Source organism: Lagopus leucura, unplaced genomic scaffold (assembly GCF_019238085.1).
Source record: "Lagopus leucura isolate 7727_CA_CO unplaced genomic scaffold, USGS_WTPT01 Super-Scaffold_73, whole genome shotgun sequence".
Classification (NCBI taxonomy): domain Eukaryota; kingdom Metazoa; phylum Chordata; class Aves; order Galliformes; family Phasianidae; genus Lagopus; species Lagopus leucura.
In genome coordinates this window covers 51,047,868-51,066,739 of record NW_024962252.1, presented here as the reverse complement: position 1 = coordinate 51,066,739, position 18,872 = coordinate 51,047,868, and the positions used below count along the sequence as shown (strand labels likewise).

General features: G+C 38.0%; 1 protein-coding gene across 2 annotated transcripts in view; it reads right to left on the bottom strand.

The window, feature by feature from the left end:
* Nucleotides 1-702: 702 nt before the first annotated feature.
* Nucleotides 703-18,872, bottom strand: part of ADGRG6 (adhesion G protein-coupled receptor G6) — a 111,249-nt gene continuing 93,079 nt past the window's right edge. For both annotated transcript variants that reach the window (XM_042884419.1, XM_042884411.1), the window contains 7 exons: nucleotides 17,509-17,636; nucleotides 16,150-16,418; nucleotides 14,619-14,730; nucleotides 14,041-14,324; nucleotides 7,897-7,998; nucleotides 5,776-5,928; nucleotides 703-1,357 (listed from right to left, as the gene is read on the bottom strand). In XM_042884419.1, the coding sequence (XP_042740353.1) occupies nucleotides 1,179-1,357; nucleotides 5,776-5,928; nucleotides 7,897-7,998; nucleotides 14,041-14,324; nucleotides 14,619-14,730; nucleotides 16,150-16,418; nucleotides 17,509-17,636 (1,227 nt within the window). In that variant the 3' untranslated portion in view covers nucleotides 703-1,178. The remainder of the gene's footprint in view (nucleotides 1,358-5,775; nucleotides 5,929-7,896; nucleotides 7,999-14,040; nucleotides 14,325-14,618; nucleotides 14,731-16,149; nucleotides 16,419-17,508; nucleotides 17,637-18,872) is intronic.

The following is an 18,872-nucleotide window of genomic DNA, read 5'->3' as shown; positions in this document are numbered from 1 at the left end:
TAAATGTAACTCAGGTTATGCTAATGTTGAAAAGCCATCTGATGGAGATGCCTATACATACAGCATATCTGAAGTAGAGAGACTGGCAAATGAACCTATGGGATCACAGAGTATTAAGCGTATTCAAGTTTACCACTGTTTGCCTTTCTTAGATTGTCTGTAGTACACACTGTTTCCTCTGTAATATTGACTGGGTGCATATTATAAAAGTATGTGTGGAAAGAAATCTAAATATGTATTTATACATTTATGTATAGCTTTTTCTGTTTTGTTTAGCAAAAAATAAGACTGCACACACTGGTACAAACATTGCATAATAAAAGTTGCAATGGGAGATACTGCTTTTCCAACATGCTGATCAATAAACATTGAAAAATGATTTTGTGTAAACTTTGGATTTACCTTGTTCTGCACCAATGCAGATGTATGCTGCCATACATATCTCATAGGCTTAAAATTTGCAGAAGGTTTACTAACAGCCTACAGGTCTTCCTCACCCAGCAGATCTATGTAGTAAGAGTGTTTATATGTATTTGTTTTCAGAATAGCCTGAATTTACAGAACTAGGTCTATTCAGTAAAAAAATGTTTTTTAAAAATCCCTATAAGACTGGTCTTAGTGTTTTATTCACTTACAAAACAAAACAAAACAAAACAAACAAACAAAAACAAAAACAAAACAAAAAAAAAAAAAACAGGAAGCACTGGACAGTCAGTAAGGAGAAAATAAGGAGAATCTAACAAGTGCTGTAGGAAAATTCATGTTTTTCAAAAGAAATAGACCATAAGTATACTATTAGGTAAGAGCTTGTCTGTATGACGTCTGCTATTTTCTCCAGGAGTGAGGATATGTTTCTGTTCAGACTGTATCATTTGGAGTTATGCTTATGGCTCTTCTTCTGTCTTAAAAAAAAAATATTTACACAGGATTATGATTAGCTGTCCTGGTGCCATGTTGGTGGGCACACTCTGTAAAACAGCTCAATATCATGGCAGAAAATTGTCCTTTCCTACAATAGGAATAAGGTAGAGAAATCGGTCCACAAGTGGAATCTGTTTATAAGGTAACATTATAAACTGGAAAAATTAACTGGGCAGATCACATTGTATGATATTCAGTATTCTTCATTCTGGGCAGATTTTTTGGCTTCATTTAGTTTGAAGAATTCAGAAGTTCATTTAAAACTTTGTGCTGTGACTGAATGTGTCAGACATGATGATATTTTTATAAAAGTTATCAGAGTGAGGATTGCAGTATCCCTTGACCTTGTCAATAACCTGGTGGACAGGGATGATTGATGTCTGCTCTCCGTCCTCTTGAGCAAATTTTGAAGATGGCTTGTCAACAAAAATATTCTCTAGGAAGAGGAAAAAGAAACAAGAAGTTAGGGCTTCTTAAGCAAACTCATATTTTAAGAGGTGTGTCACTCCCACATGGATATGCCTTCAATTGCCACTACTGCTGAAAGAAATTACTGCCCTTGAAGCCAGCAAGTAACATTTTTGGCTTGGCATTACTTCTTCTAATTTCTTTTCCAATGTCTGTTTTGGTGATCAGGCTTCTCAGGTCTCTCTCAAAATTATCTCACTATCCCTTTGCCTAAAGTTCTGTCATTGCCCATTCATATGTTAATTTAGTTGTTAATCTTACAAAGTACTAGAAAGAGAGGGATGTCCATAAAATATGGCATCTCCATTTAATAAAGTACTGAAAAATGACCTTAAGTGGTTTTAATTACTTCACTTGTGGAAGTTATAATCTATGCATAGGAATAATTGCAGAATGTAATATATGACTTACTCTTAAATCAGATAACCAGAACCAAAACTAGACTATACTTTGCATTTACATAGAATAAAGTTGTATTTTCCATAAAAAAAGGACAGTAGAGATTGAACAACTGTAGGGATCAAAAGATGCAGAAAATCCACATCCTTTCAAAGTTTATGTGCAACGTGCCAATGGAGGAGTTTAAGAAAAATAAGGAATAAAATATTTTCCAGTAAGGCAGTTTCCAGCAGGGTAGGGGAAATCTTCAGAGGCTAACAGAATTGCTATTCAGAGGATGGGCAGTAGGTAGAGCTCAAGTAATAAGCAATGAGGAACTGAGATTGTAACTTATTTTCTCAAGAACACTGTCTTAATGAGCTTTCTTATCTCTTCCACTGTAGTGAGTATGGCTGGAGGTAACTCTCAACACAGGCAAGGCCTGGGCCATCATAAACCAATAGCAAAATGAAGGATTCTGTGCAGCAGTGTGTTCTACAAGTGGAATTTTTGATGGCTGATTAGAAGACCTAGATGAAATCACCCTCAAAAATTCCTCAGTAAAAGATCATTTAAAAACACAGCACACAATTTAAAATTAGATTTCACACCATACTTGTCTTCTATATAAACAAATTATTATTGAAAAACAAACAGGAAATAAGATACTCCATACAGAAGTCATGATATCAAACTATAAGGAATTTTTCAGTATAATGAATTGCATGAAAGAGAAATGGATGGCAGAGCAAGAAATCAAAACAGCCTCGCTCATTACAAAAAGAAACAGGCGCGTTCAGGCATATCAGAATGATTTTTTCAAAGCACGCAAGAATGTCCATGAACTGCAGCAAGTAACTCCATGTCCAATAGTGAATTGCTGGGTACTGTGTGCCTCTCAAGTGTATGTATTTACAAGCCAATGGTACTATATTTTGGAATTTTTCTATATATTGAGTAACATTACAAAGATTAAAAATTTAAATCTTTGTTGTTAGAGAAAGTTTTTAAAACTCTTGGAAGTTCCACCCTCCACATACCACCCCCTCACAGGACACCATTACATTGTTAAACAGCTATTTCCTTATGAAATCCACTTGCATGGGAATTATGTAAATTCTTTGAAAACAGTGGAACCCTTATTTTTTTAACATTCCCATCCGTTCCCTTCCTTTCTGTTCCGTTCCATTCCGTTCCTTTCCCTTCGCTTCACGTCTCGCCCCTTCATGCCCCTTTATGCCCCTTCATACCTCTTCCCTTCATGCCCCTTCCCCTCCCTTCCCCTCTCTTCCCCTCCCTTTCTCCTCTGTCCTCCTCTATCCCCTTTCCTTCCTTCCTTCCTTCCTTCCTTCCTTCCTTCCTTCCTTCCTTCCAGAATGAACTTCAAAACAGAGTTAAAAAGAAGTAAACAAAGAAGCAAACTTGAGTTGTACCACCAAATTCTATGCAGAACTAATTTTAACTTCTAATCTGTGGAAACATTGTATACAATATTTACATACTATCTGCAACAAGTTTGCATTAGGCTCATAAACAGCAATGTCACATGGTGCAAAAGTGATTTCCTTTTTCTGCCACAAGTGTTACAAAATGTGCTTTCTGGACTCAACTGGTGATTTGCAGTACAACTTTCAGAGTTCCATAGTTAGTCATTCCAATTCATTTTGGGTGGCTGGATATGAAAGAACAGTGGCTTCTAGTCATTCTAAAATCCGTAATGACCTCTGACGAGATATACTGTATAATTCCTATTTTTAATATAATTCCTTTTTTAAATCTTCAGATTTTTTTCTAAGTACGTCTCAGGTTGTTTTTGCTTTTTAATACATGCTTTGTGTATGGTTCTTCAGTGCTTGATCTCCTTTCCCCAGAGTACAGTACACAAACATTAATATCAGGACATGGTCTGTTTTCTACAAGAGCATCTTCCAAATGCTTCATGCACGATGCAGAGTGCAGAAACTCATAGTCTGAAGCACGCTTATCTTTTGATTCAGCATCAGTGACGCAAGATGTAACAGTGAGAAACAAGCAGTGATTCTGACAAGCAAAGTCCTTAGTGCAAATTAGGACATCATGCAAATGGCAGCCCTCCACCCTGTCCAAACCATGCATCTGACAAAAGCAGTTCTCACTTTACCTGTAACACTCCACCACTGGTGAGGAAAGGGCCTTAGAAGACATTATCTATACCACAAACACATGAATGCCTGTGTCAGTTCCAGGATGCACATTACAACCGTATTAGCAAGAGCTACCAAGGCATGTAGCTTATTTAACTGCAATGTAGCTAAGACATCAAACAAATAATTTTAGCAGTACTGAAAATGAGAACTATGTGCCTTATTTTCTATTATTTTAGAATTGTGAGAAGATACATTGGTATTTAAAAACTTAACTTCAGAAAAAAATATTGAAATATATAAAATAAAATACAATAAAATGTGTATTTTCGGTGTTCAAAGTAAAATGTAAGGAAATTAAAAAATATTGAGAAAACTGTGGTATTCCCTTAACATCTACTAAACAATCACAAGCTACAGAGCGTGCTACGATTACAGTACTAACTGTAATCTCCTTCAGGATATAATTTATGCATGGGATTAAGCTCACTACTTTTGAAGAAAGTGCATGATTGTGCTCCTAAGTTTCTTCAAACTTAATTCTTGTCTGGAACTGCTTTAATGTCTGGCTTCAAAACTGCACTGCAAAAACTCCAGGAGTAAATCACTTTGGTAGTCAGACCAATTAAAAGCCCTGAGCCCAAGAGAAAACAACTATCTGCAATGATGAGGGCCTATTTATTGATTCTACATCAGTACCAATGGGAACTCTCTGTTGGCAGACCCAAAGATATTTTGCAGCAGCAAGGGCACGGTGCTCACCTCCTCGGTCATGTCAGACAAGTCCACAGGAACAGCTGAGGTAGGGAATGCAATCTATTGCTATTAAGTTAATAGTACAGATTTCTAGACAAAAATTGTTGTGTGGCTAACGGAACCAGGAAATGATCATCAATAAAAATAGGATACTTTCTGGAGAGTATGCTATGTAAATAGAAGGAAGACTGGAACATCAGAAATGAGATATTGGGAACTTCCAGTAAATTCATATAATTCATTTCTAGAAAAGTGCTAGTAACATACATTTTAAAACAAGAAAATAAATCCCCTTGGGTTAAATATGTATGTAGATTTTATTTCTGCTACATTTTAGGAGAGGATTCTGTGCTAATTCTATGTAACTATGAGATAAGACAACATGAGTTAACAAAAACTCAGTAACAAAAAAAACATAAATAGTATTTCATAAGATATTTAGGTGATTTTTTGAAATAGTTTAATACAAGCAAACAAACTTGCAAATCATTCTAGCTCCTCTCTTTTTGTGTTCCTTTAGAGTGTCCTTAAAATAAGCACATTTTTACAGCATGAGTGGAATACTGATGCCTTTTATTACATACACTGCTGACGTCTGAATAGATAAGCAGTAAATACTGCATGCTATTTCTAGGACGGAAAAACTGTGTGTACTCTGGGAAAGCGTTATTAATTTCCAAGCAGCTTCCACTTGTTTCTTTACCCATGAATGTGTTACAGTCAAATGGAAGCAGTTTTGCTGAGTGAATCAACTGAGGACTTGGATTTGGAATACTTGATTCCTATTTCCAACTGTGCTGCTAGCTTGCATGATACCTTGGATAACAAGCGTCATCCCTCTGTGCTTTGGTTACTATGTGTTTACAAAAGGATAACAGAACTTCTCTTCTTTTATCCAGAAAGGGGAAAGTACTATAGAAAAAAACTGAAACATACTCAGATCAGAACTATATGTGAGTTGTATTACTTATTTAGTTAAGATTCTTATTAAACAGTAACACGTATATTAAAAACACTGCAATAATAAAAATTAGTGATTTTTTCTCACATTAATCTTTGTGTAATCTAGTGTACCTTTAACACAAAAGTAAGTATCCACAGATCTACTGTGTACAGTACAAGAACTCACCTGTATGGCTACTTCGTTTGCAGTATGTATTTGTTGTAGATTTGGATTTGGATGTTAAGTACGTTGAATTGGAGCCAATGGAACTAGATGATAGGGATTTCCCAAGATTATCAGAACTCTTCTTTATGATATTTGTTGCTGTTTTGCTCCAATCTGAAAATGATTGAAAAGTTTATCATGGATAACTACTATCAGTAATCGTACTAAATGCCTAATGTATTCAATTACATACATTTCAAGCATTAGATGCATTAGAAGCATTTACAGTGGTCTTCTGTTTGAGGGACTGATCTGCTGAAGTAGATAATACACAAGCAATTTGTTCTTGTTGTTACAGAGTTTTGCATATTGTTGCACCATTAATTACAATGAATAATAATGGTCACACAGTATACCAAATTTTGGCACAACCATTAACACTATAGGTTCTTGTGTTGGAGCAACTTCAGAAATTAAATGAATTAACTAATACTAATAAAATTATTGGTGAAAAATGACAGTGAAAATCTTGTCATATGTTTCCCAATACCAGTATCCCTCAGAATAAATGAACTACTATTTCTGCATCATATACTTGCAGGTAGATATGAGTAGTTTCACACAGTGATCTTGGTTATCATTCTAATTCACTATATATACTACAGTGAAAATCACAGAAGGCATATAATTAACATTGTTTGCTTTAGCTCTGACTTAAATCCAGAGAAAGCTTTTACCCTAAAACATTGCTACAGTGTATAAGTTACTACTTCTCTGATTTAGCAATGGCACTCTTGCAGTGTTTGTTTCTTTGCTTAATCATAACATGCCCTAAAGTTCACTTCAATCAGATAAGAATGCAGGATTACATTTGGCTCACTGCTCTGTCTGCAAACCCTGTCAGATTCACAGAGAATAAAACCAACCAGACGTGATGGCCTGGCTGCAATGACAGTGCATTAATTACATCACAGACATACTCGAATCCTTCAGGTTCTTATTTCTATCATCTCCACAGGCTGCCCAACAGCAGCATAAAAATCTGGAAATAATTTGGTCTATCTGTGTTTTCCAGTTCAGAAGTTACAACACGAACCACATGGAAACTGAACATAAGAAATAATTTGGATGCCTGTTCAGAATGAATTCATTTTTCCTAGTTTGTATTAACTCTTTGAAATCATGACTCAGACCTTTTTACTGTAATGAAAGCATAAAAGTTTCATAGTTTACAAGTTTACACTGAGAATGCATCTCCTAAACAAAACTGAACATGGCAAAGCTAAACTCTTGATGGCAAGGCATTTGCTTATGACTTTGAAACATCATATGGATATCAAGACAGGAAGGACACTGAAGAAATTGGAGCACTGCAGTAACTCAGGATGGGCTGGTTTACCTCAACAGGCAAGGAGCTCATGCCACTTTATATTATCTGTGGAATTGGATCCCAGTCACTGAGCAAGAATTGTGCAGTCCAAAACTATGAAATCATATATAGCAAAGGAGGACACAAGAGTCTAACATCATCCAAGATGGCCAAAGGTTCAGGAGACACTCTGTGGTGCCCAAACAAACTGCTGCAAAGGACGGCTCTCCTTCCATACAGACAAAGATGAACATCACTTCTGGAACCTAACCTGATTTCTGCAACAGAAATTTCCTACTTCTGAGTCTCTGCTGCTCTCTCTCATTAACATGGTGAAGGTCAGAACAGTTTCAAATAACTTTTTAGAATCAATCTTCCATCAATCCAATAGTCAACAATTTAGTCATCATAATTTAGTTAGCAGGGAAAAAGGATTAATATTAGTTTCTGAATGACAGAATTTGATTGCCCGGACCTTTATTCATTTTTTTTAAGGCTCCAGAAGGCCTTCCGAAACCATTTGTGTAACACTACAAAATTCACCAGTTGCTTTCGGTGGAAAACTGAAAGAAAAGTTTTGAGATTTTCTATGAAGTGACATTTGAAAAATCCTTTGGCAATTGTTGTTTTTGAAGTGGAGTGATATCCTATGATTAATGTATTTTTCAACATCTCTGGTTTATACAGTATTATATTAAAAACAACATAGCAAGCTGGTTGCTTGGACTTTTCCAGACTACTGCATAAAACAAGGAATCATGACTTGTTTTTACCTGAATTGTCTGCCAGTCGGAATCTGCCGCAACATAGATGTCTCCTCCATTGTTTTTGCACGTTTTCTTTCATTGCACAGTGGAATACAAATATAAATAAACCTTCAACAAAAGCAAATAAAACATGTATTCTAAATGGATAAGTAAATTGTCTAAAATCTGATAACAAAAGACTATGAAGTACAAGCAAAAACAAATCTTGTCATCTATCCACATGCCTCATTTAATATGTTTGGGAATTAATTAAAGCTTTCCCATCCTCTTGCTGCTATACAAGTGTCTGGTGTATCAGAAGAGAGAGATGAGAGCCCTTTAATTGACATTCATATTCAGCTGATTCATACTCAGCTCACTGTGGGTCTTTTAATTATGTTTTGGCTTAGATGTAAACCATTAAATGTTTTGTCTTTGAAGTAGATGTAAACTTTGCACTCAATGGGACTGCAAGAACCAGACTGCAAAGTAAATACAGACTTTGTTTTGTTAGTGAGAAGATATTTCACCTCCTCCCATTCTATAACCACAGTACTGTGGGCTGTGTACATTCATAACCCGAAATCCTGAAGTTGGCACTTAAGCATGCTCTCGGATTTACATGTATCACATGAATGTACTTGAAATGATTATGAGAATGGTAAGAATATGTTTGCAAGTACTAATTAGGTGTGCAGATACTTTTGAACAAAATTACCTGTTTTGTGCATGCAACTGCAATAAAAGAATTTAAGAATATTTTTGTAGTTTTCACTTTTTTAAGAAATAAAGCTATTTACATTCAAGATAGAAGACTGGCATCTACCATAGGGTAAATAGGTATCCAGTAGGTCATAAGGTACAAGTTAATCATCCTACAGAGATATTTTGGAGCTAAATATAGCACTTGGACATCTCTTGTGCTCTTGGCACCCTCAGGCACCAGCTGTGGAATCTTCCATCCTACCCTGTCCTGGTCTGTTCTCATTCTACTCTTATTCCCTGGGAGCCAGCCAACATAAGGCTGAATATCTGATGACAAATGTTACTACCAAATCCCACATGATTATATCTTAAAGGCAAGTAAATGCAAAAAATAAATCAATTAGGCAACATAATTAAGTGCCATCCTCAAAGACTGCTCCTTTAAGACGTTCACAGAATCACAGAATGGCTCGGGTTGGAAGGGACCTCAAGGATCATGAAGCTCCAACACTCCCTGCCACAGGCAGGGCGACCAACCTCCCCGTTTAATACTACACCAGGCAGCCCAGGGTCCTATCCAATCTGGCCTTGAACACCTCTAGGGATGGGACATCCACAGCCTCTTTGGGCAGCCTGTTCCAGCACCTCATCATTCTCATAGTAAAGAACTTCCCCCTAACATCCAAACTAAATCTTCCCTCCCTCCAATTAAAAGTATTTCCCCTTGTCCTGCAGTTATCTACCCTTTCAAAGAGTTGATTCCCCTCCTGTTTATAGCCTCTCTTTAGGTATTTAAAGGCTGCAGTGAGGATACCCTGCACCCTTTTCTCCAGGCTGAACAAGTCCAGCTCTCTCAGTCTGTCTTGCAGGAGAAGTGCTCCAGTCCCCTGATCATCTTTGTGGCCCTCCTCTGGACCCTCTCCAACATATGTTAATGGCCCACTAAGTTTCAGCTAGTAAGAATGCAATGGCAGGATATAGGTTGGAAAAGCAGATCTGGTACGTAAAATTATCCTATTTCCTCCAAAATGCTGAGGTAATTTTGGTTGGTCATTGAATGTTGGTCATTGAATTTTGAGTGTATTTGCGTATGGCATTCAGGCCAGGCTGAGACCACCTAGGTTAGAGAACCAAGACAGTTAACTTTGCTAACATTTTGCATTAATGAAAAATGTCAAAAGAAAAATGAGAAGAACAATGTAAGGAAGGTACCTTAATGCATAAAACATGCAAGCTTTTTCAAATCTGTTTATTGTGTTTGCAGTTAGTAAGATATTTCTGTGTGCGCTTTGTTTAAGCACAGAGTAATTCCAACACAATCTCTAGCAGCCTTTACTTGCTCAGAGAGGTGCAGCTGTTTGTACCCTAAATCATAGAATCATAGAATCATAGAATCACTAAGGTTGGAAAAGACCTAAAAGATCACCCAGTCCAACCGTTCACCTATTCCCAATAGCTCCTACTAAACCATGTCCCTCAACACAACATCCAGCCTTTCCTTGAACACCCCCAGGGTCGGTGATTCCACCACCTCCCTGGGCAGTCCATTCCAGTGCCTGACCACCCTTTCTGAAAAGTAATACTTCCTCATGTCCAGCCTGAATCTCCTCTGCCGTAGCTTGAAACCATTCCCCCTGGTCCTATCACTAATGACACGAGAGAAGAGGCCGACCCCCAGCTCACTACAACCTCCCTTCAGGAAGTTATAGAGAGCAATAAGGTCTCCCCTGAGCCTCCTCTTCTCCAGGCTGAACATTCCCAGCTCCTTCAGCCTCTCCTCATATGGCCTGTGTTCCAGACCCCTCACCAGCTTTGTTGCCCTTCTTTGAACACGTTCCAGGGCCTCAATATCTTTCTTGCAGTGAGGGGCCCAAAACTGGACACAGTACTCCAGGTGCGGCCTCACGAGTGCTGAATATAGGGGAACAATCACCTCTCTGCTCCTGCTTGCAACACTGTTTCTGATGCAAGCCAGGATGCCATTGGCCTTCTTGGCCACCTGGGCACACTGTCGGCTCATGTTCAGCCGAGCATCAATCAATACCCCCAGGTCCATTTCCTCTACGCAGTCCTCCAGCCACACCGCCCCAAGCCTGTAGCGTCGCCTGGGGTTGTTGTGGCCGAAGTGCAGGACCCGGCATTTGGCCTTGTTGAAACTCATCCCATTGGCTCCAGCCCAGCTCTCCAGCCTGTCCAGATCCCTCTGTAGGGCCTCGCTACCCCCAGGCAGATCCACACTTCCAGCCAATTTGGTGTCATCTGCGAATTTACTGAGGGTGCACTCGATGCCCTCATCGAGGTCATCAATAAAGATATTGAAGAGGACAGGCCCCAGCACCGACCCCTGCGGAACACCACTCACGACCGGTCGCCAGCTGGATTTAACTCCATTCACCACCACTCTCTGTGCCCGGCCCTCCAGCCAGCTCCTTACCCAGCCAAGAGTGTACCCATCCAAGCCTCTGGCTGCCAGCTTCTGCAGGAGAATGCTGTGGGAGACAGTGTCAAAGGCTTTGCTGAAGTCTAGGTAGACCACATCAACAGCCTTTCCTTCATCCACCAGATGGGTCACTAGATCATAGAAGGAGATCAGGTTGGTCAAACAGGACCTGCCCTTCATGAACCCATGCTGGCTAGGCCTGATCCCCCGGTCACCCTGCACATGCCGCATGATCTCCCTCAAGACGATCTGCTCCATAACCTTCCCTGGCACCGAGGTCAGGCTGACAGGCCTGTAGTTCCCCGGATCCTCCTTACGACCTTTCTTATAAATGGGAGTCACATTGGCAAGCCTCCAGTCTTCTGGGACCTCACCAGTCAACAAGGAGCGCTGACAGATGATGGAAAGCGGCTCGGCTATCACCTCCGCCAGTTCCCTCAGCACTCTCGGGTGGATCTCATCTGGCCCCATCGACTTGTGACAGTCCAGCTGGAGCAGTAGGTCTCTGACTGTTTCTTTCAGAATCACAGGGGGGTTAGTGTGCTCCCCGGCCGAGATTACCAGGTCAGAGAGAGGGGTATCCTGAGGATAACTGGTCTGACTTTTAAAGACAGACGTAAAGAAGGCATTCAGAACCTCCGCCTTTTCCTTATCCTCAGTGGTCAAGTACCTCTTAGGACTTCTGCATTACTACCAACTTATTAAACTGATATTTAATTAAATTGTGGTGAATATTTGGAACATTTTGAATGGTTAAAAAAGAAAATGCCAATGTCTAGAGCATTACAAAACAAATGCACTACATTATGTACTTTGCCTTTGCCCTGTCTGGGCTTGGTCTCTGAAATGTTTTTCTCTGTATTTCATTATTCATTAAGTTTACAATGTGCTTTAGTAACACAGCTTTGGTTTTGTTTCCCAGAGACAAATCAGACCCTAGGCTTGGCTCTAGCTTGGCCCTAACTTGAAAGTATTTGGCTTGCCCAGGCATATATAAAACGAGCAGCCAAAAAAGAGATGTTCCCAGATTTTTTACTCTAAGTGTCAAAGAGAGAAAAATCATTTCCTATGTAGATGTAATAGCAAAGTACAGTAACACAGTAGTTGCAGCACTGTACTGTTTTCACTGCCAGTGCACAGAAAACTAGGTCGATGGAGGCTTCTGGTACAGCTTAAAACACTAGCACAGCTTTCATAAACATGAGAGAGAGAATAGACATATTTATGGAAGGCCCAGTAATTAAGCTCATACTAATAATGATGAAAGACCTCCACACTGAATTATTTTCGGATGCTAGAAAATGCTTCCTGATGCAAATGCTTAATTTTCCTTTTGCGCTATTTTATCCTCTTACTTCTAGGTAGATGCGTGCTGCACCAGTTACTGGTGATTTGAGATGTTCTTTTCCTGGTTTCTTCAGCTTTGCCTAAAGCTAAAGACACAGCAATAAGCATTTCCAGATACAGGATTATTATCTTCCTATGCTTGTTATGACCTGTATGAATGTATACTATGCCATCTTTGCTACAGCAATCCATGAAAAGCACATCTCTCATCTTCTTGTGTTTACTTCTCAGGGTTTTTGGTTTCATCTTCTGACCTACTGTTTTTCCATTTGACAGTGCTATTACCCCACAGAGACTTAAGCAGTGGTGGTCAACCTTGTGTGCACTCTGCATGCACATGCTTAATTGATTGCACTGGAAAATCTGGTTAAAGAATACTTGTTGAATTTGATCCTTGGCATGCTCTTCAGAGTTTTAATCTTTTTTTCATGTTCTTCCCATGCTTTTAATCTCTCTAGGCCTTTCTGAATTTCTGACACAGACACATTACAGCAAATACCTCATTATGTGCCTGGGGGAGTATTAGACTTTGTCCACTGGAAAAAAGGTCTTTAGTGAGAACACCACATTCAAACAATTTTTGCCATTTTGCCTAGCCTTTCAGGTTGAAACTGAACCAAAACAAAACTGACAATATCATTCTCTTTCCACGAAAGCTCAATAAATCTTTTTAGTGCAGTAAATATGTCTCAACCCTAACAGATAAAAACCACATAGTGTTACATTAAGTACTCCATTAAGGGAAGCTATTTTGCTGACCTTGGGAAATTATGTATTTTTTTATCTCAGTGTTTGTGTGGCATAACACATGCTCCTCCAATGACATCCTTGGGTTTACTTTTTGTTTTGCCTTTTTTCTTTTTCCCTGAGTAAACTAATATTTTTCATTTTAATATGTGTGTGGTTCAACACATACCCCTCCAGTGACCTTTGTGGGTTCTCCATATGCTTTTGTTCTTCTGTATTAATGAGAAGGGTAAGCAGAGGTGGAGATTTTTAAATCATTTGGTACAGAGTAAATCAGCTCTGAACTGAAATTCTTCTAAATGTCAACAATATGATTCTGTAAACTATAATTGATTGCAATTTATAGCATTTTTCAGAAGAATTAACCACACTGGAAAAGTAAAATACTCAAAACTTCAGCAAAAGTAAACAAAAAAACCCGCCTACAACAGTCACTGGATTTTCCTTGAGGAACCAAATAATATAATTTATCTCTGTGCTATCTCTCCACATTGACACAGGACTAGATTTTTCCTTATGAGCTTCTCATGGCTGAATAAAATAGTTATGAGCCTTACAAATTCCCTACAGGAAAAAATATAGGAAAGAGACTTCCTATATTTGTTGTAATCAGTGAAAGGAAATGTTGAAGGTCATACAGAATCTATCAGCAGAAATCACTGCAGACTGTTAGCTAGGAATAGCACTATTTATAATACTGTGCATTTTATTTAAAAGGCCTTGAAATGTTAATTGATCTAACAAAGACCTTCAACCCATATGTTGTAGGTACAAGTGTTCTACAAAACAGTAAACTAATGATGTTTCAGTACCAGGGTAAGATCCAGAGAACTTGGGTCTGAGTTCCCTAGATGGATCACTGGATGTAAGATCTCCCAGAACAACAATGGCTCAAGTATTGTTTGTTCATAAGAAAAAGAAATTCTGCTTACCTTGAAGTGAATTGAAAATGGAAAAGAGGTATAAGAAGGGCAGAGTCAAGGGACCCCAGGCGAAAAAGGCAAAGCCCCATGTCATGCCCAAGAGGAAGGTCAGGCTGACCACACTACGGAGATTCCTCAGGATCTCTTCCTTTAGAGTTCGATTAGTTCTTTTCCCATTCCTCCCACAGATCTGCACCATCACTACTACAAACATGGCAACATTCAAGAGGAACATGATTCCAAAGTATCCGGCACCAGTCACATAAAAGACAACCTTATTCTTGATCCAACAGCTGTAAAAAAAAGTACAATCATTTTTAGATAGCACATAACATCATTTATTCAACTACAAGGAAAATCTGTCTACACCTGGTTTCTCTTCCGCAGAGCTATAATTTCAAATGAAAGATTTCAAATTTCAAGTGAATTATTTGAAATTCTTTGCACTTCGGACTAAAAAAATTTAGGAGACAATTTTGTCCATTTTGCTTGTTTTATTCACATGTGAGTTTTCCAAAGCTATCTGGATAATGCTTTTTCTTTTCTCCATGCTGAATGCTAAATTGTAAGAGATTGTAAATACTTACAAGTCGTCTCCTTGCCCAGTAGCATCTCTGCCATACAATTCTTTGCCATAAACGTGACTTGCATTTTTATTTGTGCTCGCTAAAACAATTGCTATCACTAGAGCTGGCAAACCTGTAATACAAGAACATTGTAGTTTGCTCTCAAATTTCTTGAACTTTCAAGATTACCATGCAAAGCTGAATTATCAATGTTTCCAACAGTAGTGCTTTAGTAAAGAGTATCGCGAGGTAGCTTTATGTCAGAAAACTACATAAAACTACTAAATGTCCTTTCTTTAAGTTAGAAAATGCTATATTAGGATGTGACAAGGTATTTCTCTCAAAGAACTTGCACACAGGCTCTCATAATGAAGAAAGGAGACTAACAAATTACTGAAAAAATAAGATCAAAGAAGAGTTGGGATTGGGATATTTTTGGAGGGATTTCTTTCCAGAGATGTCGTTTAAGAAGGATGAGGAACCAGGGAACATGAGCTCAAGCCTGTAATTTCTGCTCTGCTTCTCTCAGCTGAAAACATCTTCATGTTTTCTAAAACATCAGATGCCCTTAACTTCAACATCAATCAGAAAAAAAAAAAAAAAAAAAAAAAAAAAAAGTAAAAAGAAGACTATTTCTGTTTTATTAATATAGTAAAAAGAATATTTTGGGAAAATAATAAGAAAACCATGTGGAAGAGAACTATGTGTAGAGGGAGATACAGCTCACATGGAGCAAATGCACATTTCCTGACATGCCTTATTTACATGCCTTATTCCTGCAATGACAAAACAGATTCAAAGGGGGAAGAGGTTAATTTGCTTTTCCTACCACTCAGTCCATGTCCTCTGCTAATGTTGCCAAAAAGGATGCTAGTTGCCGATGGAAAGACATCAATTACCAGCTGGACTGAGGTCAGTGCTCTAGTCATGAGGTTAATGGTTTTGTATTGTACTGTATTATTTCAAACACAATATGTGCTTTCAGACAGAAAGCACAGATTCCTGATATAAAAAAATGAAGAATAAAAGCCTTTCTGCTTGAGCCTTACAATTATTTTTCGGTATTACATTTTCCAATTCGGTCCTTCAGTGTATACTTCTTAGGGCAGGAAGAATTTCTCTGTTGTTTAAAAACTGCTGAAGTTCAGGAAAGTTTGATCACTTCTGATTCCGCCATATATTTTTGGCAAGAAACTGCAGGCTCAACTGAGATCTTCTTGAAAGCCAGTGTGAAGATCTGAATTTATTTTGTGCCACAGTTTTCTATCTCTGATACGGCAGGAACACGCTGGCTTCTTTGGAAACACTAGTGTATCTGGTCTCTCTGCTTCTCCTGAGGCAGAGATTGCCAGTTCCAGTGTGTTTTCACTGAACCATCCACAGGAACTCTGGTCTCCATGACAGAGTCCTCAGCTGGATGTGTGCCAGCACCTCAGGGTGAGGGAAGGAAACTTTAGACTGATTTTGATTCTGTTTTGTATCTGTGACATTGGTCTGCTAAAAAATATCATTTCAAAAAGCACACTGTAAAAACTGCATCTACGGAACTCACCCCAGCCAATGATGCAGAACTTGAGTATGTATCTGCGTATGTAGGTGTTGAACACTTTCACTAGAGCGATGTACATATGAACGGCTTCTAGTCCCATCCATGTAAAGGTGGCCAAAAGAAAATAGTGTAAAAGTACAGCAATGGCTATGCAGAGGCCATCTATGTCAAACGATGCAATCCAACCATCAAGCAAGAAAGTCAAGTTCAGAAAGAGCAGAGCTGTGCTCAAATTCATTAGGATTTTGGAAGGATAATCTCTTCTTAGCTTCCTAGTGAGAGAAATACAGAAGCATAAGATTAATTGGTTCCAACTACCCAAGGGAAAGCCAGCAATTTTTTGGGCCCTTAATGAGCTACTTAATTGTCAAAATATTTTATCAACTCATTTATTTGCATTAGCAAATCTTCAAATTAAACATAATGCATTGTGTTGTGTACCTAAAATAAGGACAGAAAAAACTTAACAGCAAACTCTCAAAATACAGTTGGACAGAGGATCAACTCTAATTACTTCATATATTAATATCTGCTGCTTTTTGGAATGTATCATCCAGACCAATATATTCTGGTTTCTTCTGTTATTGGTGCTGTTGTCAGGGATTTTTTGTTTGTTTGTTTTTGCTTGCTTGTTTATTTCTCTCTTTTTGTAACTGAAACACATTGAAATGTATGAACTGTGGGGCAACTTCTGCCATCTTGGACAAAAACACTATACCTTAGGTAATGCAATAGCAACGCAATTACTAGAGATTTGTTTAGAACTATTTTTGAAGATCTCAGAAGCCCCCTATTTTTTCCCTCAGAAAACTATCCTTTAGTAGAATGGCAGGATGGTTGCTTTGCATTGAGGTGACTTCATTTTCTCTTTTGACTGTTCATACAGCTGCATTATTTCAAAACCCTTGCATTTCCTATAGTGCTTTGTTAAAAGTGCTGAATAACTTGGCTTCATGGCTGTTTTTTGTTGTTGTTGTTGTTGTTTTTGTTTTGTTTTGTTTTATTTCCTCACAGAAAGCCTGGCTGTGAGTTTTATAATATAGATCTATTTTGGACCTGGAGAATATCATACTCATGAGAGAGTATATTGGGTCCCATGAACCTTGTTGCCTTGCCTGAGGAACACAGCACATTTAAAGCAGGAGAGAATACGAACCTAAGCTTCTTGAAATAAATAAATAAATAAATAAATCTACTTCCATATTTGTGTTCAGAATTTGTTTTTTTTGAATGCTTTCCTTCCTTTGCAAGAAATAATACAAAAAAACATATAGCTAATTTATTTTATCACATAGGTGTACTTCATTTGTGTTTTTTTTTTTTTTTTTTTTTTTTTTTTTTTTTTACAGCACTAGTACTCACTCAAATGCAATGTATGTCAGAAGAGTTGCAGCTGAAAATATAGCAGATATCCCACAGCCTATGTAAGTGATGAAAGTGAGGATCTTGGTATTCTGTGGGTCTATTTCTGTAGTGGTTCCCTGAAGGTCCTATGGGAAACAGAAGGAAGAGGCGTCAGTTGCAGCACAACACTCTTACTTGGTAATTAGTCAAGTGAAACTTAGAAACACTTTGGCAATAACAGCATAACTTGATGTCAGGGTTCATGTTTACCGAGAATACTTAGTTTATAGTTGTTACACCTCTCACTTCCTTCCCACTGTTCTTGAAAACATTGTGCTGTGAGAATTATAAATGCTTGTTTCAGCAGATAGACAGAGCCTGATGATGCTCCTTACAATTCAGTACGAGGAATTTCGATGTCCTTCTGTGGAAAAAATCTTCCCAGATAAAATATATTTTTTCAAATTTCTGTTGCTTATGCACAACTCTCTTTAAGAAGATACGAATGTTGAACATCTATTGAAAAAGTAATTTAAAAATTGTTCATAATGAAATGCACAATGTTCTGGGGAGTTTCTGACATCATTTCTTATTATTAGAAGAGCTCATAAGAATCAATTTACCTAGTTGTCTATAGGTGAAACCAAAGGCAAGATATTGTTCTTTGCATTTATGGTCTGTTTTGACATGCAAACTACAGTTATATATAGAATTGCTCAGAAAAATAGTGACAACATTTCAAAAAAAGATTGGAAATGAAGTAGGAACATTCTGGGGATTTTTTTTTTTTTTCCAGTTCTCTGTCCAACTGTAATTGCCTCATAGTCCTGTCTGAGAATAAATGCCAGGGTTATTTCCTTTTTTAAGGGAAAGAAAAAATGAGAATGTTTGGATCTATATCACCATGGACTGTGTGAGCAAAAATTAGCATTTAATATCATTTGCTCTACAGTCAGTGGAACTGTCTTCCTTAGAAAAAAAGATAGCAACATCTAGCAGAAAGAACCAATGGAAGGCTACAGAACATGCTATTCTTCAGAAAAAAAGTGAAGGAACTGTATGCAGCTTTTCAAACTCTGTCCCAACCTTGTAACAGTTTATGTATGTAAAGAGATTGTTATTTGAAAATAATGTAATATCTGAATTAAAGTCAGATAAGATTATTGAAATGGAAAAGCAACTGGAAGGTTCAAAACTGTGTAAAAAATCTGTTGGAACACAGCCCAAATTCAAAGAACTTCTCCCTTATTTCTTAATGTCACTAAAGCATTTAGGGCAGAGAAGGAGCTCATTGAGCATATTCTAAAGAAAATCCTTCGGGGGGGTTACACAGTTGTGAACCTTCCAGTTGCCGCTCCAGTTCAATAATCTTATCTGACTTT